The sequence below is a fragment of the Mesoplodon densirostris genome, chromosome 14 (genome assembly GCF_025265405.1).
Source record: "Mesoplodon densirostris isolate mMesDen1 chromosome 14, mMesDen1 primary haplotype, whole genome shotgun sequence".
In the NCBI taxonomy this organism is placed as follows: Eukaryota; Metazoa; Chordata; class Mammalia; order Artiodactyla; family Ziphiidae; genus Mesoplodon; species Mesoplodon densirostris.
In genome coordinates, this window is record NC_082674.1 from 77494940 (window position 1) to 77518911 (window position 23972).

The 23972-nt window shown below is 50.4% G+C and overlaps 2 protein-coding genes across 2 annotated transcripts; both read left to right on the forward strand.

Moving 5' to 3' along the window:
• The first annotated feature begins 1220 nt into the window (after positions 1 to 1220).
• Positions 1221 to 4511, forward strand: LOC132501419 (speedy protein E5-like). The gene is made up of 6 exons (XM_060116993.1): positions 1221 to 1265; positions 1622 to 1832; positions 3334 to 3392; positions 3747 to 3832; positions 4184 to 4358; positions 4452 to 4511. The coding sequence occupies exons 1-6, from the start codon at positions 1221 to 1223 to the stop codon at positions 4509 to 4511; spliced, it is 636 nt and encodes a 211-aa protein (XP_059972976.1).
• An 11-nt stretch (positions 4512 to 4522) lies between these two features.
• On the forward strand, positions 4523 to 18902 carry LOC132501421 (putative speedy protein E7). Its single transcript, XM_060116994.1, has 9 exons — positions 4523 to 4549; positions 10100 to 10209; positions 15631 to 15653; positions 15735 to 15893; positions 16026 to 16220; positions 17725 to 17783; positions 18138 to 18223; positions 18575 to 18749; positions 18843 to 18902. The coding sequence occupies exons 1-9, from the start codon at positions 4523 to 4525 to the stop codon at positions 18900 to 18902; spliced, it is 894 nt and encodes a 297-aa protein (XP_059972977.1).
• The last annotated feature ends 5070 nt before the right edge of the window (positions 18903 to 23972 follow it).

Sequence of the window (23972 nt, forward strand, 5' to 3'; positions counted from 1 at the left end):
AGAGGAGTGACTGGGATGCAGTAGGAATACAAAGAGGTCTCGAGTGTGGGGAGAACAGAGAACAGGAGGGGATGTGGGCAAAAGGAGAACAAAATGAATATGGGGGAAGGAGGAGAGACAGTAAAGCGACTCTACAGAGAACTCGACCTTGAGAGCCCCGGGAGCATGTGGGCAGTTTGTCACCCAGGAGGAGCACTGCCCTCAGAGGCGGCAGGCGGCCCTGGCCTTCTGGAGGGGGAACTGCCTCAGTCAGCTTCCAGGGCCATTTCACACAGGCCTGGGCTACTCTGGTCAGACTTTTGCCAGGTTGGATTGCTGTAACTTTATAGTGGTTCACAGGGATATTTAGGCAGAGCCGATGACATAAGCGTGTAAGGTGGCCCAGCTCAACCCTCATGGAAATGTGCCTGAGGCTCAACCGGGGCTGCCACCAGCCTTCTTCCCCTGAGCACCGCTCAGACGCGAGTTCTAATCCCAAGTCCAAAGAGCTCTAGCCACGGTCAAGGAACAAATCCTAGACAAATTAGGTCAGCATTTCCTCATCTGTAAACAGGCAAGTGACACACCTTACCTCACACCTCCTTGTAAGGACTGAATGAGGGCATCCCAACGCACTAATCAATATCTCAAGTTTACTAAGCAATTACTGGTAGCTAATGTTATTGCCCTTTTAATTATTATTAGGTCTCACAAGAAGCAGGTTAAGCGGAAGGAAGTGGCCTGGTCAGAATCAAGTTGGTTTCTTTCCAGTTTTTGGTACCCAGAAAAGACAGGCTATCCCTCTGAGCTCCACATCGGATGCCTCGGAGAGTGATGCAAGTCCACGGGACCCGGCAAAAAAGTCGGATGAAAAGGCCGCTCGTGGCAGGGAAGCCAGGTGTGTGTGGTCATTCACACTTCTCCCTGCTCTCTGAATGAATGAAGGTGATAGATCATCATGGCTCCAGCATCACTTCTTCTTCCCTGGACTCTTCATGGGTGTGGGTCTGCAGGGCAGGGGAAAGGTGTCCAGGGTGAGACAGGAGGTCACTATCTTGCTCACCTTTGTAGTTATTAAAGACATCGATGACCAGAGAGTTTCACATTTGTCTCCACAGAGGTGCTCCCCAGGCAGAAAGATCCAGGGAAGGAGGCACAGGAGAGCAGTTTTTCCCTGACCAAGAAAGGTAAATATTACTTCAGTGCCTACCCTCCTTTATAGACAGAGTGCAAAGGGGGTGATGGTCATTCTTATCCCTTCAGATGTCACGTGCAACATACTCAAGGTGAGTGAGAAGGGAAGAGCACAGTGTTTCCCAGGTGGGTCCCTCCCGTGATCACACAGGGTCCTTCTTCTCTCCTTGCAGCTGCTCAGGATGGGAGTCCTCTGGCCTCCAGTTCTGCCCCTCCAGAGGCTGTCTCTGAGCAGAGAACCAGGAGGGTGAGAGGCCAGAAGAGGAAGAGACTGATGGATGTCAAGGGAGGTGTGGTGTCCTCAGCTCCCTTGGCCCTGAAGAGAACATCAGGTACTGCTGAGTAACCACTTGTTGTCTTGTCCTCAGGAGGCAGGGTTCAATCTTCAGGGTGAGCTGCAAGGGCAGACTCGGGGCCTCCCAGGTGGGTCAGGTCTGTGCTCACACAGAGTCTCGTTCCTGCAGCCGCCCAGGACAGCAGCGCCCTGGCCTCCAATCCCACCTCCTCGGAAGTCGTCTCCAAGCTGAAGTCCTGGAAGAAGCGCAGTCAGAGGAGGAACATGTGGACCGTCACTCATGTTGAGGGAACGAAACTCAGGTTCAGCAAGAGAAGATCCAGTTATCGTGCAGAAGACCAAGAGGCCTTCTACCGGCTTCTGGGTCTGTGCTCTGAGCTAGTGGAGGGTCAGGTCCCTTCTACACCGAGGATCCCACAGGCTCCGGGATCATGGCCAAATCTCCCCCTGGGGCTCAGAGCTGGGGGGTGTCCAGATTGCACAGAAGCAGATCGCTCTGTTTCCACAGTTCTACTGCGGTGCTCATGGGTTTTCATCTGAGATGAGTTCTTGGAGGGAGAAAGGAAAGCAGGACTCACGGTTGAGGGTTCAATTATCAAGACATTTTAGGACACATCAAGGGAGGAATCCCCTGCCCACATTGAGTGCCTCCAGTTAGGATTTTAGAGATGAGTGATGAAAGGACAAACTAGATCTCACTGCCTTTATGCTCAAAGTGGGAGGAGACCCCAAAGATTACAGAAATAAGTTGCTCTCAGCCAGTGACAAATGCAGACAAGGAAAAGGCAATGACACCTAGAGATGGGCTGTGAGCAGGAGTGGGAGAGCTTTGTGACAGATACTCAGGGAAGGTCTGCAGAGAAGGTGATGTCAGGACCAGAGGCAGGACCGAGTGTGGCAGGTTGGGGGATGTCACGGAGCTGACACTGTCCAGTGCAGCACCCACTAGCCACCTGCAGTTCTTCAAATTTAATTCTACGTGAGTTAAAAGAAACTTCTGAAATTCAGTTCCTGGTTCTCACCAGCCACATTTCATAAGCTCAGTAGCCACACATGGCTAATGGCTACTGTACTGGACAGCAAGCTACAGAATATTTTCATCCACACAGAAAGCAATGCCCTTCCGGGAGCCAGGCCACCTGGACAAGGGTCAGGGAGGGCGAAATGATCCATGACCCCTCCGTCTTCCCGTCTCGGTAAATGTCATTGTCCGGGGCAAGGTGTGAAAGACAAGGAGGACCTGGCATTCTCAGGGCACCACTGGAAAATGGCACCTCCAGGGACAACTCTAATCCCAGATGAGCCTGCTGGGGCCAGGGGAGGCCAGGTCATTATCAGCAGGAAGTGAAGGGGGTCCAGGAGAAGGAGGGTAGAATGCCCAGTGCCCCCCCACCCCCACCCAGGGGGGTATGAACTCTCCACTGCCCACATAGGATGCTCCGTTATCAGGTGGGGCAGGAAAGCATTGCACAGTCGCAGTGTGATGAAGTGACAGGGATGTAGTGCCCAGAGGCCAAAGGCCACACCCAACCTTTGGCTCGAGGAACGTTATGTTAAACTTTGAGAACCAGGTCATCTCTCTTCATGAGACACACATACCCAGCCATGTGTTGAAGATGAAATAACAATAGCAAAATCCCTGCCCCAGTTGAGACTCTCTCCCTGGGTCAATGGAAGGAACAGCTTTGTCACTGTTAAGGCTCTGAGCCTTCCTGGGGGAAGAGAGCTGCCTCTACTTCCTGAAACAGAGGAACTGGGAGAAGTTTCCACTTCTCCTCCTCCCTGTGAAATGTCCCACAGCCCCAGGCTCGCTGCTCCCAGAAGGGCTGCTCCGAGGCCCTCATCACGTCTCCCTTCCTTTACAGAGGACCCTGTTATCCAGAGCTTCTTGAAAGCTGATAGTTTCCTGCAAGTGTCTGACAAGGTACTCACAGCACTAAAATTATGAGGGACCAAGGGGTCTGCAGTGTCCCCACCCCCAGGGGGTGGGGACGGAGGACAAGGTGTCTGCCTGAGCAGAGGCCCTGGAGAGACCCGCCCTTGGGGCCAGAAAGGAAGAAAGGACACACTACGGGTGCCCCGGCCCTTGGGCATCTCCTCCCTGGCCTCCCGTCAGCTCATCTCCGCATGTCAAAGGGCCATCACACCCTCAGCAAGGCCCACCGTGGGTGGTTTTCCCACCTGGCCTGTGGATGGGGTGGGGCGCAGGGCCCACTCAGGCCACTGGTCCTGCCATCGACCCCTGGCCGCCCCTCCCCCGCCCTGTGTCTTCCCGCAGTACCTGCTCTCCATGGTGGTGGAGTACTTCGGCCGTGTCGGGCTGCCTGGTCACCTCTACAACAGGATCCACTTCTTCCTGGCCCTGTGAGCAATGCCTGAGGGCCCCCAGTGGTGGTTCAAGGCCCTCAAGGGGTCACATGGTCAGAGCAGGGGAAGGCAAGGAGCAAGGTCCTGGGATAATGAACGTAGCCAGGAAGCACCATTTGCTGCCCAGAGACTGAGGGACCCGAGGTAGAAAGTCCCAGGGAAATGGCGACAGCCAGAACCTTGACCTGGGCCCCGCACAGCATGGGCCCAGCAGCCTTGGTGCTGAGGACGGTCCTGCCCTCTGTGGACCTGGGTGCTCCTCCAGGGTGACCTCAGCAGCCTCTCTCCACTGTCTCGCCTGAGTCCTTGTGGGGGCCGGGACCAGCTAGCCCTCTTTTCTGATGGCAGCTACATCGCCTCCGACATGGAGGAGGACAACCCCACGGCCAAGCAGAGCATCTTCCCGTTCCTGCTGGGCAGAGAGCACTGGCAGCACCTCTACAAGAAGTTCCTCCAGCTGAAGGTGGAATTCTTCTGTGCCATGGAGTACCGAGCCTGGGTCACCCGGGAATTGTGTGAGGAGGTCTGTCGGGGATGAGGGCCGGGGAGCGCACCCCAGAGGTGGAGGGGCTGGGCCCCTCCTCCAGGCGCTCACCCTGCTGTGCTTCCCTTTCAGATCCAGGCCCAGAACCCACATCACTGGGTCTGGAGTCGGGTGCGCCCTGGCGCCCCCTAGGTTCCCAAGGAATGGAGCAGCGGCTGCAGGTGCTCCAAGTGAGTACTGGGCCTCCTGGTGGGGACAACCCCACCCCGTGCCCTGCAGTCACCTCCAGGGCTGGTGGTCACGAGGAAGTGCCACTGCATCCCTTAATGCACTGTTAGCCTAGTAAGGGCTCTGCGAACTCCCATGGTACAGAAAGTAATTACTGTGTTTATACAGAAACTCTCCAAATGGATTCAATTATGGAATTATTTACCATGCTATACAAGGTCCCAATTAGCATATCAATTTTTTTTCTTTTCCTTTTTTTTTTTTAGGAAAACTCTTGGAATTGCTGATCTAAGTAATGAATGAAAACCTCTGTAGGGTTTTGATCTGAGTTGATTTTTAAATATAAATACATGAAAAACACTGAGGTCATCCTCTGTGGAAAGGGATCCATTACCATGGTGGCTCTTGGGAAAAGAGAACAATTAACTCCAACGTGTCATCAAAGGTTTTCTGTGCTTTGCTCCCACTTGATGCAAGCTACCCTGAGCTGGGTCCTTGTAGTATGTGTCAGGGTCTAGCCTCACGTGGACGGAAGGAGCTCCTAGGGCTCTCTAGTCTCTGAACCAATAAGCTTGCTGGAAGATAAAGGAAACAAGTACACATGCAGAGCTGTGAGGAAGCCCGTGACAAACGACACATGCACAGACCAACCACCTGACTAGCATCACATGCTTTAGCATTTGTTTTCCTTGGCTTAAATTTCGTTTTTATGTGTGGATTTACTTGAAGTGGAGGGAGACCTTCTGTGAAATGCATAAGGAACCCCCTGCTTGGGCAGACGGCTGTACTAGGACAGTCCTGTGAGCTGAGCCCCCCGCCCTTTGCCTCATTGCAGGGGCCCATTCGGACCCCAGGAGAAAGAAAAGGAGAGAGAAATGCAGGGCAAGTGTGTTCTGAGATAACCCGAATTTGGTGTGAAGTTTCATTCATCCCTCAGGTTTTTAGTTGAGGACCAAGAATATGCCACGACTACATATTCCTACTGTATATATCAGGAGTCTCAAAAATCGAAAGAAAAGAGTGTTTTTACTACAATAAGAAAAAAAAAAAAAGAAAGGCAAACATCCGGGGCCCCTCTTGGATCTGGTCACTCATAAGAACAATGAGGGTGACAGCTGATTTTCCCAGACCCTCTGTCCTACACGCACCTTGTGCTGTGGCGCTGACAGATTCCTCGCTGGGGGGCCTGCCTTCCACTCTGATCTCACTTTCCCTCTTTTCTTGTAGCTCCCACCCCCCTCTCCCTCCCCCACCACGGGGCCTCCAGGCAGCTGTAGAGGGACAGCACTGGGCCTCCAGCTCTCCTCAGGCCCGCCGACCGTGGCAGCCTGAACCTGGGGTGTCCAAACCAGCCAGTGGCACGAGGGCCCCCCAGCCTTCCAGTGGGTGTCAGCTGACAAAGGCCCTGACCCCTGAGTACTCTGAAAGGGTCTAGCAGTAACATGGAGGGGGGGCACCCAAGGGAGACAAGAGACCAGAGCAGGAGCCTCCACGGAGACTGAGGATGGGCAGAGGGAGAAGAGACAGAAAGTCAGGAAGAGGCCTGGACCCCCGAGGAGGAGGGACCTGAGAAGAGCCCCAAGAACCTAGACTAGAAGGTAGTGAGGGAAAGAGGCAGAGACAGGAAGGAGGGAAACACATGAGGAGAGAGGAGGACAATCAGCATCTCACCTGCTGGAGAGCAGCCTTATCCAGGGAGGAGATGGGAAATGTCAGCCGCAGGAGCGTGGCAAGGCATGGAGAGCATCAGTGGGCCGGTCTGAGGCTGACACAGGTGGAAACAGAGGCAGGGAGTCGTATGCTATCGTTCACTCTGACATGACAGAAATAACCCAACCTTCAGACTCAGAGAAGGGAGAGAGCATGGGAGGGGCTCATGAATGCTGCCTGGGGGAGAGGTGGGGAGGTGCCAGGGTGCCATCAAAGCTGGAAACAGGACGGTGGAGACCGAGGTAAGGAAAAGAGGGATTCAAGGAATCCTATGAAGGTATTAGTGTGAAATGCAGTCACAAAAACATGAGCCATCCTAAATGCCAAAGTCATGAATACAACAAATGTTGAGAACAGAGAAAACAGACCAAATAGAGATACACAGTAAATATAAGAAGTGCGGTATAAATATAGAAATATAAAAACTAGACACACCTTAGATCATATTATTAATAAATCTGAACTCACTACTAAAAGAAAACTATCTTCAGATTGAATCACAAAGCAAAACCCAGCTGTGTGGTTTCTAAGAGCTTATCCTTAAATGATCAGAGGTGCGAGGGCTACACCAACAGACATGCTCGACTGAGAGTAGGAATTGTGATTTTTACACCAGGGGAAGGAAAATTAAGGCTCAGAACCCTTCAGAGAGACCAAGAAGGTCATTTGGGGTCGGGGTGGGGGACCCTGGGGGCACCTGTCCAGCATTAAAGGCCATCCCAGGGCCTGGGCTGGTCCACTGCAGCTTGATTTGCTCAGTGATGTTCAGGTTTACAGCTCTCTATATGTATAGCCCCTTTAGGTAGGAAGTCTTATTACTGGCCAGCTGCTATACAGTATTACTAGGTAATCACTGCAATTGCCAGACAGAAACTATCTAGCTCTTTGTCTCTCTTTTTTCCCCTGGAAATGTCTAATTGTGCCAAGAAATTTCTGGTAAGGTTCCCAGGAACCTCACAGTCAAGTCTTCTAAAAAGCCGACTCCTTTCAGGAAGCAATACACTTGTTCAATGCTCTCTAGCCCATGAAGGCTTAGCATTTGCTTCGAGTCCTCGAAACTGCCAGCAGCAAACGACCACAGTACTTTTCAGCCTGTGACACCCAGTCTGTGCTGCCCCAGAAGGCCAAGGTGGAAGCAGCTGGGCTAAGGGTTGGTTCTCTCCTCAGGGTGGCCGCTGAGGGGCAAACCCAGAACCAACAGGACTGGGCAATGGGCCACACTATGCCTCCATCCACACACCTGGGACTCCGTCCCAGGAAGCCTGACACAAATGGGGCCAACCCCAAAGCCTTCCAGTTCCTCAGCGAAAAGGTCGCCCATTCTTCCTTTAGTCAGAGAGTCCCCTCAGCATGTTAGGGGAAACCCAAGGCCACTCGGGGGGGTCACTGCTGCTGCAGCACTGAGGCTGGTGCCATTCGGGGGAGCTGGTGCAAGGATTACAGGACTGCAGAGACATTTGGGGCTTTCAGAGAACAGCCGAGTGTCTGATAATGGAAAAGGCAAGTCAACAGCACTGGGAGCTCAGGGGAGATAACCAAGGGGCTGGAAACTCCATAAGCAAAGCCCAGGGGAGAACAAGTGGTGGGGACTCGGTATGGGTTGTGTTCACATCTGGGTCATTACATCCCACACAGCATCACAGGGTCTGCTCAGGAACCCAAGCAGAAAGGGTGTTGATAAAGGGAAGCAGATGGAGGGGTCTTTGGAGCAGATGATGAAGAAGCCCCAACCAAGCTCCAGAAACTCCAGGGCGGGGCCCCCGGGCAGAGCTGGTATTCACGCCCTGCTGCCAGGTGTGCACCATCGGCCCTCGTGTCCGCCTATAACGGCTTCGCCTCCTCTCCCACCTCCCGGCCTGGCTTGGGCATCTCTCGCTGGCACCTCCCAATGGCACACTCTTACCTGGTCCCATACGGGAAACACAGGTGGAGGCTAAGGAGAGAGGAGGAGGTGGTGAAGACGCCGAGTTGACATCCAGGCCCCTCACAGGGCACAGGGGATGACCTACAGGTGAACCAGTGCAACAGAGGGGGTGTGGAGGGAGGTGACCAGACAGCACCTGCGCCCTCCTCTGGGGACCTACAGAGATTTCATCGCCTGAGGGCTGGAGCTCCTCTCATCTAGATCTTACCAGGGAGGAGACTGCAGCCAGGGATGCTAATTACAGTGGATTTGCTAAGGATTCTTCCTTCAACTCCACAGTTATACACGTTTACCCAAAATATCTTCTTAATCTCTGAAATGGTACAGTAAGCAGAATTAAAACATTCTTGATAAGTGAAAGATATGCACACAAAGAAACACAAATGAAAGAAAAACAAGTGGCACCAACTAGCTTCCAACCACTGTCCCTGTGATGAGTCCCCCAGTAATGTGACTCCACAGATCAGGATCTGGCATGTCTGGGTTCTGAAAGCACACGGTCCACAGTGTCCCAAGGCTCTGCACCTGCACATAAGACTCAGGATGGCGCCACTGACTACACAGGCAAGGCGAGACACTTCACACCTTAGTACTGGAGTAAAAGCCGGGGAAATTAAGAACATGTGCTTACTTACAGATTTTCATTGCTTTTATTGAGCTTAGTATAAAATTACTTCTTTTCCTAAACTTCCTACTTTATGTCTTAATATACCATGGAAGAAATATTTTCAGCTAAAAGAGAAAAATTTTAATTAAGATGTTGTAATGACCAAGAAAGCAACACACAGGCTAATTCAATTAATGTAATTCCAAGAAATAACACAAAGCCCTTTGTTTTTCCAAAGACGCACAGAGAAAGGAAGAGTCAGTGTGTCTGCTTTTTCAAGGTGTTCATAAACTCTGCCTGGTGCAACGTCCTTGTAACTTACATTTACTCGGCAACGTCCTTGTAACTTACATTTAATCGGCCTCTTCCTGAGGGTCTACTGGACCAGGAAGACAGGCAGTAAAGGACCAGGTTCTCGGGTAGAAACAGCGTGGTCTGGGTGCCCAGGCATGTCTGGGCTCCGATGGGGAGCGGTGCGGACTTGGGCCAGCCACCCCTCCCTGAGCCTCCGGGTCTCAGCTGTAGAACGAGGGGCAGGACCAGATGCCACCTGAGGGAGCTTCTGGTGCAGCTGCCTGATCGATGGGCTCCCCTCGTCTGGGGCCTGAAAGTCCTGCCCTCTGAGCAGCCCCCACTTTCCATCCCAGCCTCACTTTCACTCAAGAACATAAGATGGAGCAAAGCAAGAGGATGGAGAACAGGCAAGTCTTCCTGATCCACAGGCAAAAATCAAGGATGTGGTTTTAGGGGCTCTTTTATCGAAAAAGACTTTTCGGAAGCTTGTGACTGTAATCAGAAGCAACCAATGTATTTTGGAGTAGGGGGAACCTGGCCTTGGAAGCAGGAAAACACAGTCACCTGGGAAGCTTTGGAACCAGCGTGGGTATCTGCCGGGCGCAGTAGGTGCTGACAGAGGCCTCCACGTGGAGGGGGTGCTTTTCCGGCCTCACCTCTGCTTCCTTCCACTGCTGGTTAAAAATTGCAGACACAGGGGTACAGAGGTGACCAAATCCTGCCCCTTCCCCCATTGCTTAACCGGAGAGATCTTCATACAGTGAGGCATTTTCCCCCAAATCTGGTCAGTATGAGGATGGGGAACCCAGAAGAGAGGCCCCCAACCCTGTATGAAGGAGGCGACAAAGTCTTCCTGCTTTGGTCTCACATTGGTCCACGGCCTTCAGTTTCCCCCAGTTCCCAACACCCTCTCCCCGCCTGGCCTACTCCTGTCGCTCAGACTGGGCTTTGGCATGTGCTTCCCTTGGAATCATCACAAGCCCATTCCTCTGACAATTCCTGCCTCGGCTCCCACAGGCTCTGGCTTCCAGTCCAATGCTGGCTCCCACGCTCGGGCCTGTCTGCAGCCCAGCAGGCTCGCCGGCCTGCCACCAAGCGTGTTTGCACACGGACCACCAGGCTGAGAGGTGCGAGCCCCCTCCTTCCTGCCTCCTCTAGGATGTCAGGAGATGCCCTAAGCTGGGACGTGCCCCTCTCCGTAGGCTGTGAAGTCAGCTGGTTTCTAGACAAAGGGTGAGAAAGTGGCCTTATTCAAGTCAGATGACGCAGCACCAAGGAGCAGTTCTGTGAGGCTTACACCAATGGTGTCCTGCGGCTAAGGCCAGGCGTCTATGCCTCAGAGCTTCCCACAGGTTCATGCCTTCACTCCTTTGGAAGACACTCGAGCACCAATCAGAGGGAACCATGGCAGAACCTGTGGTCACTCCACCCCGAAGCTTGGCACCCAGGTTCCCAGTGGCAAGAATGCTTTTCAAGGGATCTGACCTCTGCCATGTAGTGCTTATGTATGGTCTTGGGCTACACCCTGGTGCTTTCAGGGCCACTGTTTTCTCATTTATCAATAAAGAGCTTAAAATGAGTAAATTTCAAATGGCTTTTAGCAATGAAATATTTTTTTCAAACTGATTTCTCTACCAATCCCCAGTAAAAAAAAAAAAAAAAGACAGACACGCAGTAGTGGTTGCCTACAGCTGGAGGTGAGAATGGGGAGTGACTGCAAATGAGCAGGAGGGAGCTTTTGGGGGGATGGACATGTTCCAAAATTAGATTGTGCTGATGATTGTTGAACTCTGTGTAAATACACTAAAATTCATTGAATTGTATGTTTAAAATGAGTGAATATTATGTAACATACATGAACAAAGAAGTTTAAAACAACCCAATCAAAAAATGGTCTGAAGACCTAAATAGAACTTTCTCCAAAGAAGATATACAGATGGCCAATAGGCACATGAAAAGGTGTTCAACATTGCTAATTATTAGAGAAATGCAAATCAAAACTACAATGAGGCACCACCTCACACCAGTCAGAATGGCCATCATTAAAAGGTCTACAAATAGGAATTCCCTGGTGGTCCAGTGGTTAGGACTCAGTGCTTCCACTGTAGGAGGCACAGGTTTGATCCAAGATCCCACGTGCCATGCGGCACAGCGCCCCCCGCCCAAAAAAAAGTCTACAAGTAACAAATGCTGGAGAGGATGTGGAGAAAAGGGAACCCTCCTACACTGATGGTGGGAATGTAAACTGATGCAGCCACTATGGAAAACAGTATCGAGTTTCCTCAAAAAACTGAAAATAGAGTTACCATATGATCCAGAAATCCCACTATCCCACTCCTGGGCGTATATCTGAATAAAACTGTAATTCAAAAAGATACATGCACCCCTATGTTCATAGCAGCACTATTCACAATAGCCAAGACATGGAAGCAACCTAAATGTCCATCAACAGATGAATGGATGTGGTACACATATACAATGGAATATTACTCAGCCACAAAAAAGAATGAAATAATGCCATTTGCAGCAACATGGATGGACCAAGAGATTATCATACTAAGCAAAGTATGTCAGAAAGAGACAAATACCATATGATATCACTTATATGTGGAATCTAAAATATGACACAAATGAACTTATCTACGAAACAGAAACAGACTCAGAGACGTAGAGAACAGACTTGTGGTTGCCAAGGGGGAAGGGGGGTAGGGAACGGATGGATTGGGAGGTTGAGATTAGCAGGTACAAACTATTATACATAGAATGGATAAACAACAAGGTCCTACTGTAGAGCACAGGGAACTCTATTCAATATCCTATGATATGCCATAATGGAAAAGACTATGAAAAAGAATATGTATGTATATATATATATATGTATAACTGAATCACTTTGCTGTACAGAAGTTAACACAACATTGTAAATCAACTGTATTTCAATAAAAATTTTGAAAAACTGATAGAAACAAAGAACAGATGGATGGTTACCAGAGGCAGGGACTGGGGGGCGGGTGAAATGGTTGAAGGTGGTCAAAAGGTGTAAACTTCCAATTCTAAAAGAAATAAGTCCTGAGGATGTGATGTACAGCATGGTGACTATATAATCAACACTGCTGTATGGTGTACTTGAGAGGTGCTAAGAAAGTAAATCCTAAAAGTTCTTATTACAGGGAAAAAAATTTTCGGTAACTATATGAGGTAATAAATGTTAACTAAACTTACTGTGGTGACCATTTTGCAATATGTACATATGTCAAGTAGTTATCCTGTACACCTTAAACTTATACAGTGTTGTACCTCAATTACATTTCAATAAAACCAGAAGGAAAAATGGTTTTAAAAAAGAGGATGTTAAAAGATAAGCTATAGGGGCTTCCCTGGTGGCGCAGTGGTTGAGAATCTGCCTGCTAATGCAGGGGACACGGGTTCGAGCCCTGGTCTGGGAGGATCCCACATGCCGCGGAGCAACTAGGCCCGTGAGCCACAACTACTGAGCCTGCGCGTCTGGAGCCTGTGCTCCGCAACAAGAGAGTCCACGATAGTGAAAGGCCCGCGCACCGCGATGAAGAGTGGCCCCCGCTTGCCACAACTAGAGAAAGCCCTCGCACAGAAACGAAGACCCAACACAGCAAAAATTAATTAATTCATTAATTAATTAACTCCTACCCCCAACATTAAAAAAAAAAAAGATAAGCTATAGACTGGGAGAAAATATTTGCAAACCACGTATCTTACAAAGGACTTGTATCTGGGATATACATAAAAAGATCTCAAAACTCAACAGTAAAGAAGTAGTTCAATTAGAAAAAAACATGAACCAGAAGATATACAGATGGCAAATAAACACATGAAATCAATATCATTATGGAATATCATTAGGGAAGTGCCAATTAAAACCACAACGAGATATGGTTAAAATAAAAAGTGATAACCCAAATGCTGACAATGATGTGGAGAAAGTGGATCACTGATACATTCCTGGTGGGGATGTAAAATGATAGGGCCACTCTAGAAGAGTATGGCAGATTCTTACAAAACTAAATATGCACTTGACCATAGAACCATGGATTCCTACTAAGCAATAAAAAGGAATAAACTATTGATTTATGCAACAAATTAAACAGTCCTCAAGGGAATTATGCAAATTAAAACTAAAAGCCAGATCAGAACATTCTACACTATCTGTTTCCATTCATGTATTTTTGAAATAATAAAATTATATAGATGAAGAAGAGAATAGTGGTTGCCAGGGGTTGTGGATGGAGATACTATAAAAAAGTAGCATGAAGGATCCGTATAACAGAACTGTTCTATACCTTGGTGGTGGTGTACATGAGTGTACACATGGGATACAACTGCATAGAACTAAATACACACATAAGTGATTGCATATAAAACTGGGGAAATCTGAATAAGGTCAATGGGTTGTACCAATTCTAATGTCCTATTGTGATACTGTGCTATAGATATTCAACTTTGTACCACTGAAGGAAATTTGGGGAAAGGTATATAGGATGTGTCATTACTTACAACTGCATTTATGAATCTACAATTATCTCAAAATGAAAAAGTTAATTTTTAAAATCTCAATATAATCATAGTTAAACACAAACCAGAAAAGAGTAAAAATAAACTACATTGGGAAGGAGACGCAAGAGGGAGGAGATATGGGGATATATGTATATGTATAGCTGATTCACTTTGTTATAAAGCAGAAACTAACACACCATTGTAAAGCAATTATACTCCAATAAAGATGTTTAATAAATTAATTAATTAATTAAATATCAAATAAATAAACTAACTTTACTATGAATATTAATCAACTTTTAAGTTTGTATTTTCTCAATTTTTTGATATGTGGATGAATCACTTTCATTTGGAATCATTAATTGGTCAGATGAAACACAAGATGAGGTTCAGAGGTAATACTGGGCTAAGAGGAAGTGATCCCAGTGTTCAGGCTGGGACGCTAACTCCTTCCTCCTTGAGGCCCACCGTCTTTTCCTTGAGAGCATTTTATAAACCAAAGAGCAGTTACTGGTGGAATGGTGTGATGTCATCAGTGAGTCAGAGCAAGGGCCCCATTGGATCGCTTAGCAACACTTGTCAACAGTCAGTGCTCTTCCCACGTTGGTGTGAGGCTGCACTGTGGGCTAGGGTGAGGGCTTAGGTCTCGAGGGAGCCTCCGGGTGCTTCCTTGGGGTGGGCGTCACTCTTTTCTGTACTAAGGTGAGTCTTGGATCCTGAACTAGGTTCCTCCAAGCTGTCGCAGGGGATGTGGAAGGGATCACCTGTGAACCTCCAGAGGAGTGACTGGGATGCAGTAGGAATACAAAGAGGTCTCGAGTGTGGGGAGAACAGAGAACAGGAGGGGATGTGGGCAAAAGGAGAACAAAATGAATATGGGGGAAGGAGGAGAGACAGTAAAGCGACTCTACAGAGAACTCGACCTTGAGAGCCCCGGGAGCATGTGGGCAGTTTGTCACCCAGGAGGAGCACTGCCCTCAGAGGCGGCAGGCGGCCCTGGCCTTCTGGAGGGGGAACTGCCTCAGTCAGCTTCCAGGGCCATTTCACACAGGCCTGGGCTACTCTGGTCAGACTTTTGCCAGGTTGGATTGCTGTAACTTTATAGTGGTTCACAGGGATATTTAGGCAGAGCCGATGACATAAGCGTGTAAGGTGGCCCAGCTCAACCCTCATGGAAATGTGCCTGAGGCTCAACCGGGGCTGCCACCAGCCTTCTTCCCCTGAGCACCGCTCAGACGCGAGTTCTAATCCCAAGTCCAAAGAGCTCTAGCCACGGTCAAGGAACAAATCCTAGACAAATTAGGTCAGCATTTCCTCATCTGTAAACAGGCAAGTGACACACCTTACCTCACACCTCCTTGTAAGGACTGAATGAGGGCATCCCAACGCACTAATCAATATCTCAAGTTTACTAAGCAATTACTGGTAGCTAATGTTATTGCCCTTTTAATTATTATTAGGTCTCACAAGAAGCAGGTTAAGCGGAAGGAAGTGGCCTGGTCAGAATCAAGTTGGTTTCTTTCCAGTTTTTGGTACCCAGAAAAGACAGGCTATCCCTCTGAGCTCCACATCGGATGCCTCGGAGAGTGATGCAAGTCCACGGGACCCGGCAAAAAAGTCGGATGAAAAGGCCGCTCGTGGCAGGGAAGCCAGGTGTGTGTGGTCATTCACACTTCTCCCTGCTCTCTGAATGAATGAAGGTGATAGATCATCATGGCTCCAGCATCACTTCTTCTTCCCTGGACTCTTCATGGGTGTGGGTCTGCAGGGCAGGGGAAAGGTGTCCAGGGTGAGACAGGAGGTCACTATCTTGCTCACCTTTGTAGTTATTAAAGACATCGATGACCAGAGAGTTTCACATTTGTCTCCACAGAGGTGCTCCCCAGGCAGAAAGATCCAGGGAAGGAGGCACAGGAGAGCAGTTTTTCCCTGGCCAAGAAAGGTAAATATTACTTCAGTGCCTACCCTCCTTTATAGACAGAGTGCAAAGGGGGTGATGGTCATTCTTATCCCTTCAGATGTCACGTGCAACATACTCAAGGTGAGTGAGAAGGGAAGAGCACAGTGTTTCCCAGGTGGGTCCCTCCCGTGATCACACAGGGTCCTTCCTCTCTCCTTGCAGCTGCTCAGGATGGGAGCCCTCTGGCCTCCAGTTCTGCCCCTCCAGAGGCTGTCTCTGAGCAGAGAACCAGGAGGATGAGAGGCCAGAAGAGGAAGAGACTGATGGATGTCAAGGGAGGTGTGGTGTCCTCAGCTCCCTTGGCCCTGAAGAGAACATCAGGTACTGCTGAGTAACCACTTGTTGTCTTGTCCTCAGGAGGCAGGGTTCAATCTTCAGGGTGAGCTGCAAGGGCAGACTCGGGGCCTCCCAGGTGGGTCAGGTCTGTGCTCACACAGAGTCTCGTTCCTGCAGCCGCCCAGGACAGCAGCGCCCTGGCCTCCAAACCCACCTCCTCGGAAGTCGTCTCCAAGCTGAAGTCCTGGAAGAAGCGCAGTCAGAGGAGGAACATGTGGACCGTCACTCATGTTGAGGGAACGAAACTCAGGATCAACAAGAGAAGATCCAGTTATCGTGCAGAAGACCAAGAGGCCTTCTACCGGCTTCTGGGTCTGTGCTCTGAGCTAGTGGAGGGTCAGGTCCCTTCTACACCGAGGATCCCACAGGCTCCGGGATCATGGCCAAATCTCCCCCTGGGGCTCAGAGCTGTGAGGTGTCCAGGTGGCACAGAAGCAGATCGCTCTGTTTCCACAGTTCTACTGCGGTGCTCATGGGTTTTCATCTGAGATGAGTTCTTGGAGGGAGAAAGGAAAGCAGGACTCACGGTTGAGGGTTCAATTATCAAGACATTTTAGGACACATCAAGGGAGGAATCCCCTGCCCACATTGAGTGCCTCCAGTTAGGATTTTAGAGATGAGTGATGAAAGGACAAACTAGATCTCACTGCCTTTATGCTCAAAGTGGGAGGAGACCCCAAAGATTACAGAAATAAGTTGCTCTCAGCCAGTGACAAATGCAGACAAGGAAACGGCAATGACACCTAGAGATGGGCTGTGAGCAGGAGTGGGAGAGCTTTGTGACAGATACTCAGGGAAGGTCTGCAGAGAAGGTGATGTCAGGACCAGAGGCAGGACCGAGTGTGGCAGGTTGGGGGATGACACGGAGCTGACACTGTCCAGTGCAGCACCCACTAGCCACCTGCAGTTCTTCAAATTTAATTCTACGTGAGTTAAAAGAAACTTCTGAAATTCAGTTCCTGGTTCTCACCAGCCACATTTCATAAGCTCAGTAGCCACACATGGCTAATGGCTACTGTACTGGACAGCAAGCTACAGGATATTTTCATCCTCACAGAAAGCAATGCCCTTCCGGGAGCCAGGCCACCTGGACAAGGGTCAGGGAGGGCGAAATGATCCATGACCCCTCCGTCTTCCCGTCTCGGTAAATGTCATTGTCCGGGGCAAGGTGTGAAAGACAAGGAGGACCTGGCATTCTCAGGGCACCACTGGAAAATGGCACCTCCAGGGGCAACTCTAATCCCAGATGAGCCTGCTGGGGCCAGGGGAGGCCAGGTCATTATCAGCAGGAAGTGAAGGGGGTCCAGGAGAAGGAGGGTAGAATGCCCAGTGCCCCCACCACCCCCACCCAGGGGGGTATGAACTCTCCACTGCCCACATAGGATGCTCCGTTATCAGGTGGGGCAGGAAAGCATTGCACAGTCGCAGTGTGATGAAGTGACAGGGATGTAGTGCCCAGAGGCCAAAGGTCACACCCAACCTTTGGCTCGAGGAACGTTATGTTAAACTTTGAGAACCAGGTCATCTCTCTTCATGAGACACACATACCCAGCCATGTGTTGAAGATGAAATAACAATAGCAAAATCCCTGCCCCACAGTTGAGACTCTCTCCCTGGGTCAATGGAAGGAACAGCTTTGTCACTGTTAAGGCTCTGAGCCTTCCTGGGGGAAGAGAGCTGCCTCTACTTCCTGAAACAGAGGAACTGGGAGAAGTTTCCACTTCTCCTCCTCCCTGTGAAATGTCCCACAGCCCCAGGCTCGCTGCTCCCAGAAGGGCTGCTCCGAGGCCCTCATCACGTCTCCCTTCCTTTACAGAGGACCCTGTTATCCAGAGCTTCTTGAAAGCTGATAGTTTCCTGCAAGTGTCTGACAAGGTACTCACAGCACTAAAATTATGAGGGACCAAGGGGTCTGCAGTGTCCCCACCCCCAGGGGGTGGGGACGGAGGACAAGGTGTCTGCCTGAGCAGAGGCCCTGGAGAGACCCGCCCTTGGGGCCAGAAAGGAAGAAAGGACACACTACGGGTGCCCCGGCCCTTGGGCATCTCCTCCCTGGCCTCCCGTCAGCTCATCTCCGCATGTCAAAGGGCCATCACACCCTCAGCAAGGCCCACCCTGGGTGGTTTTCCCACCTGGCCTGTGGATGGGGTGGGGCGCAGGGCCCACTCAGGCCACTGGTCCTGCCATCGACCCCTGGCCGCCCCTCCCCCGCCCTGTGTCTTCCCGCAGTACCTGCTCTCCATGGTGGTGGAGTACTTCGGCCGTGTCGGGCTGCCTGGTCACCTCTACAACAGGATCCACTTCTTCCTGGCCCTGTGAGCAATGCCTGAGGGCCCCCAGTGGTGGTTCAAGGCCCTCAAGGGGTCATATGGTCAGAGCAGGGGAAGGCAAGGAGCAAGGTCCTGGGATAATGAACGTAGCCAGGAAGCACCATTTGCTGCCCAGAGACTGAGGGACCCGAGGTAGAAAGTCCCAGGGAAATGGCAACAGCCAGAACCTTGACCTGGGCCCCGCACAGCATGGGCCCAGCAGCCTTGGTGCTGAGGACGGTCCTGCCCTCTGTGGACCTGAGTGCTCCTCCAGGGTGACCTCAGCAGCCTCTCTCCACTGTCTCGCCTGAGTCCTTGTGGGGGCCGGGACCAGCTAGCCCTCTTTTCTGATGGCAGCTACATCGCCTCCGACATGGAGGAGGACAACCCCACGGCCAAGCAGAGCATCTTCCCGTTCCTGCTGGGCAGAGAGCACTGGCAGCACCTCTACAAGAAGTTCCTCCAGCTGAAGGTGGAATTCTTCTGTGCCATGGAGTACCGAGCCTGGGTCACCCGGGAATTGTGTGAGGAGGTCTGTCGGGGATGAGGGCCGGGGAGCGCACCCCAGAGGTGGAGGGGCTGGGCCCCTCCTCCTGGCGCTCACCCTGCTGTGCTTCCCTTTCAGATCCAGGCCCAGAACCCACATCACTGGGTCTGGAGTCGGGTGCGCCCTGGCGCCCCCTAGGTTCCCAAGGAATGGAGCAGCGGCTGCAGGTGCTCCAAGTGAGTACTGGGCCTCCTGGTGGGGACAACCCCACCCCGTGCCCTGCAGTCACCTCCAGGGCTGGTGGTCACGAGGAAGTGCCACTGCATCCCTTAATGCACTGTTAGCCTAGTAAGGGCTCTGCGAACTCCCATGGTACAGAAAGTAATTACTGTGTTTATACAGAAACTCTCCAAATGGATTCAATTATGGAATTATTTACCATGCTATACAAGGTCCCAATTAGCATATCAATTTTTTTTCTTTTCCTTTTTTTTTTTAGGAAAACTCTTGGAATTGCTGATCTAAGTAATGAATGAAAACCTCTGTAGGGTTTTGATCTGAGTTGATTTTTAAATATAAATACATGAAAAACACTGAGGTCATCCTTTCTGGAAAGGGATCCATTACCGTGGTGGCTCTTGGGAAAAGAGAACAATTAACTCCAACGTGTCATCAAAGGTTTTCTGTGCTTTGCTCCCACTTGATGCAAGCTACCCTGAGCTGGGTCCTTGTAGTATGTGTCAGGGTCTAGCCTCACGTGGACGGAAGGAGCTCCTAGGGCTCTCTAGTCTCTGAACCAATAAGCTTGCTGGAAGATAAAGGAAACAAGTACACATGCAGAGCTGTGAGGAAGCCCGTGACAAACGACACATGCACAGACCAACCACCTGACTAGCATCACATGCTTTAGCATTTGTTTTCCTTGGCTTAAATTTCGTTTTTATGTGTGGATTTACTTGAAGTGGAGGGAGACCTTCTGTGAAATGCATAAGGAACCCCCTGCTTGGGCAGACGGCTGTACTAGGACAGTCCTGTGAGCTGAGCCCCCCACCCTTTGCCTCATTGCAGGGGCCCATTCGGACCCCAGGAGAAAGAAAAGGAGAGAGAAATGCAGGGCAAGTGTGTTCTGAGATAACCCAAATTTGGTGTGAAGTTTCATTCATCCCTCAGGTTTTTAGTTGAGGACCAAGAATATGCCACGACTACATATTCCTACTGTATATATCAGGAGTCTCAATAATCGAAAGAAAAGAGTGTTTTTACTACAATAAGAAAAAAAAAAAAAAAAGAAAGGCAAACATCCGGGGCCCCTCTTGGATCTGGTCACTCATAAGAACAATGAGGGTGACAGCTGATTTTCCCAGACCCTCTGTCCTACACGCACCTTGTGCTGTGGCGCTGACAGCTTCCTCGCTGGGGGGCCTGCCTTCCACTCTGATCTCACTTTCCCTCTTTTCTTGTAGCTCCCACCCCCCTCTCCCTCCCCCACCACGGGGCCTCCAGGCAGCTGTAGAGGGACAGCACTGGGCCTCCAGCTCTCCTCAGGCCCGCCGACCGTGGCAGCCTGAACCTGGGGTGTCCAAACCAGCCAGTGGCACGAGGGCCCCCCAGCCTTCCAGTGGGTGTCAGCTGACAAAGGCCCTGACCCCTGAGTACTCTGAAAGGGTCTAGCAGTAACATGGAGGGGGGGCACCCAAGGGAGACAAGAGACCAGAGCAGGAGCCTCCACGGAGACTGAGGATGGGCAGAGGGAGAAGAGACAGAAAGTCAGGAAGAGGCCTGGACCCCCGAGGAGGAGGGACCTGAGAAGAGCCCCAAGAACCTAGACTAGAAGGTAGTGAGGGAAAGAGGCAGAGACAGGAAGGAGGGAAACACATGAGGAGAGAGGAGGACAATCAGCATCTCACCTGCTGGAGAGCAGCCTTATCCAGGGAGGAGATGGGAAATGTCAGCCGCAGGAGCGTGGCAAGGCATGGAGAGCATCAGTGGGCCGGTCTGAGGCTGACACAGGTGGAAACAGAGGCAGGGAGTCGTATGCTATCGTTCACTCTGACATGACAGAAATAACCCAACCTTCAGACTCAGAGAAGGGAGAGAGCATGGGAGGGGCTCATGAATGCTGCCTGGGGGAGAGGTGGGGAGGTGCCAGGGTGCCATCAAAGCTGGAAACAGGACGGTGGAGACCGAGGTAAGGAAAAGAGGGATTCAAGGAATCCTATGAAGGTATTAGTGTGAAATGCAGTCACAAAAACATGAGCCATCCTAAATGCCAAAGTCATGAATACAACAAATTTTGAGAGCAGAGAAAACAGACCAAATAGAGATACACAGTAAATATAAGAAGTGCGGTATAAATATAGAAATATAAAAACTAGACACACCTTAGATCATATTATTAATAAATCTGAACTCACTACTAAAAGAAAACTATCTTCAGATTGAATCACAAAGCAAAACCCAGCTGTGTGGTTTCTAAGAGCTTATCCTTAAATGATCAGAGGTGCGAGGGCTACACCAACAGACATGCTCGACTGAGAGTAGGAATTGTGATTTTTACACCAGGGGAAGGAAAATTAAGGCTCAGAACCCTTCAGAGAGACCAAGAAGGTCATTTGGGGTCGGGGTGGGGGACCCTGGGGGCACCTGTCCAGCATTAAAGGCCATCCCAGGGCCTGGGCTGGTCCACTGCAGCTTGATTTGCTCAGTGATGTTCAGGTTTACAGCTCTCTATATGTATAGCCCCTTTAGGTAGGAAGTCTTATTACTGGCCAGCTGCTATACAGTATTACTAGGTAATCACTGCAATTGCCAGACAGAAACTATCTAGCTCTTTGTCTCTCTTTTTTCCCCTGGAAATGTCTAATTGTGCCAAGAAATTTCTGGTAAGGTTCCCAGGAACCTCACAGTCAAGTCTTCTAAAAAGCCGACTCCTTTCAGGAAGCAATACACTTGTTCAATGCTCTCTAGCCCATGAAGGCTTAGCATTTGCTTCGAGTCCTCGAAACTGCCAGCAGCAAACGACCACAGTACTTTTCAGCCTGTGACACCCAGTCTGTGCTGCCCCAGAAGGCCAAGGTGGAAGCAGCTGGGCTAAGGGTTGGTTCTCTCCTCAGGGTGGCCGCTGAGGGGCAAACCCAGAACCAACAGGACTGGGCAATGGGCCACACTATGCCTCCATCCACACACCTGGGACTCCGTCCCAGGAAGCCTGACACAAATGGGGCCAACCCCAAAGCCTTCCAGTTCCTCAGCGAAAAGGTCGCCCATTCTTCCTTTAGTCAGAGAGTCCCCTCAGCATGTTAGGGGAAACCCAAGGGCACTCGGGGGGGTCACTGCTGCTGCAGCACTGAGGCTGGTGCCATTCGGGGGAGCTGGTGCAAGGATTACAGGACTGCAGAGACATTTGGGGCTTTCAGAGAACAGCCGAGTGTCTGGTAATGGAAAAGGCAAGTCAACAGCACTGGGAGCTCAGGGGAGATAACCAAGCGGCTGGAAACTCCATAAGCAAAGCCCAGGGGAGAACAAGTGGTGGGGACTCGGTATGGGTTGTGTTCACATCTGGGTCATTACATCCCACACAGCATCACAGGGTCTGCTCAGGAACCCAAGCAGAAAGGATGTTGATAAAGGGAAGCAGATGGAGGGGTCTTTGGAGCAGATGATGAAGAAGCCCCAACCAAGCTCCAGAAACTCCAGGGCGGGGCCCCCGGGCAGAGCTGGTATTCACGCCCTGCTGCCAGGTGTGCACCATCTGCCCTCGTGTCCGCCTATAACGGCTTCGCCTCCTCTCCCACCTCCCGGCCTGGCTTGGGCATCTCTCGCTGGCACCTCCCAATGGCACACTCTTACCTGGTCCCATACGGGAAACACAGGTGGAGGCTAAGGAGAGAGGAGGAGGTGGTGAAGACGCCGAGTTGACATCCAGGCCCCTCACAGGGCACAGGGGATGACCTACAGGTGAACCAGTGCAACAGAGGGGGTGTGGAGGGAGGTGACCAGACAGCACCTGCGCCCTCCTCTGGGGACCTACAGAGATTTCATCGCCTGAGGGCTGGAGCTCCTCTCATCTAGATCTTACCAGGCAGGAGACTGCAGCCAGGGATGCTAATTACAGTGGATTTGCTAAGGATTCTTCCTTCAACTCCACAGTTATACACGTTTACCCAAAATATCTTCTTAATCTCTGAAATGGTACAGTAAGCAGAATTAAAACATTCTTGATAAGTGAAAGATATGCACACAAAGAAACACAAATGAAAGAAAAACAAGTGGCACCAACTAGCTTCCAACCACTGTCCCTGTGATGAGTCCCCCAGTAATGTGACTCCACAGATCAGGATCTGGCATGTCTGGGTTCTGAAAGCACACGGTCCACAGTGTCCCAAGGCTCTGCACCTGCACATAAGACTCAGGATGGCGCCACTGACTACACAGGCAAGGCGAGACACTTCACACCTTAGTACTGGAGTAAAAGCAGTGGAAATTAAGAACATGTGCTTACTTACAGATTTTCATTGCTTTTATTGAGCTTACTATAAAATTACTTCTTTTCCTAAATTTCCTACTTCATGTCTTAATATACCATGGAAGAAGTATTTTCAGCTAAAAGAGGAACTTTTTAATTAAGATGTTGTAATGACCAAGAAAGCAACACACAGGCTAATTCAATTAATGTAATTCCAAGAAATTACACAAAGGCCTTTGTTTTTCCAAAGATGCACAGAGAAAGGAAGAGTCAGTGTGTCTGCTTTTTCAAGGTGTTCATAAACTCTGCCTGGTGCAACGTCCTTGTAACTTACATTTAATCGGCAACGTCCTTGTAACTTACATTTAATCGGCCTCTTCCTGAGGGTCTACTGGACCAGGAAGACAGGCAGTAAAGGACCAGGTTCTCGGGTAGAAACAGCGTGGTCTGGGTGCCCAGGCTTGTCTGGGCTGCGATGGGGAGCGGTGCGGACTTGGGCCAGCCACCCCTCCCTGAGCCTCCGGGTCTCAGCTGTAGAACGAGGGGCAGGACCAGATGCCACCTGAGGGAGCTTCTGGTGCAGCTGCCTGATCGATGGGCTCCCCTCGTCTGGGGCCTGAAAGTCCTGCCCTCTGAGCAGTCCCCACTTTCCATCCCAGCCTCACTTTCACTCAAGAACATAAGATGGAGCAAAGCAAGAGGATGGAGAACAGGCAAGTCTTCCTGATCCACAGGCAAAAATCAAGGATGTGGTTTTAGGGGCTCTTTTATCGAAAAAGACTTTTCGGAAGCTTGTGACTGTA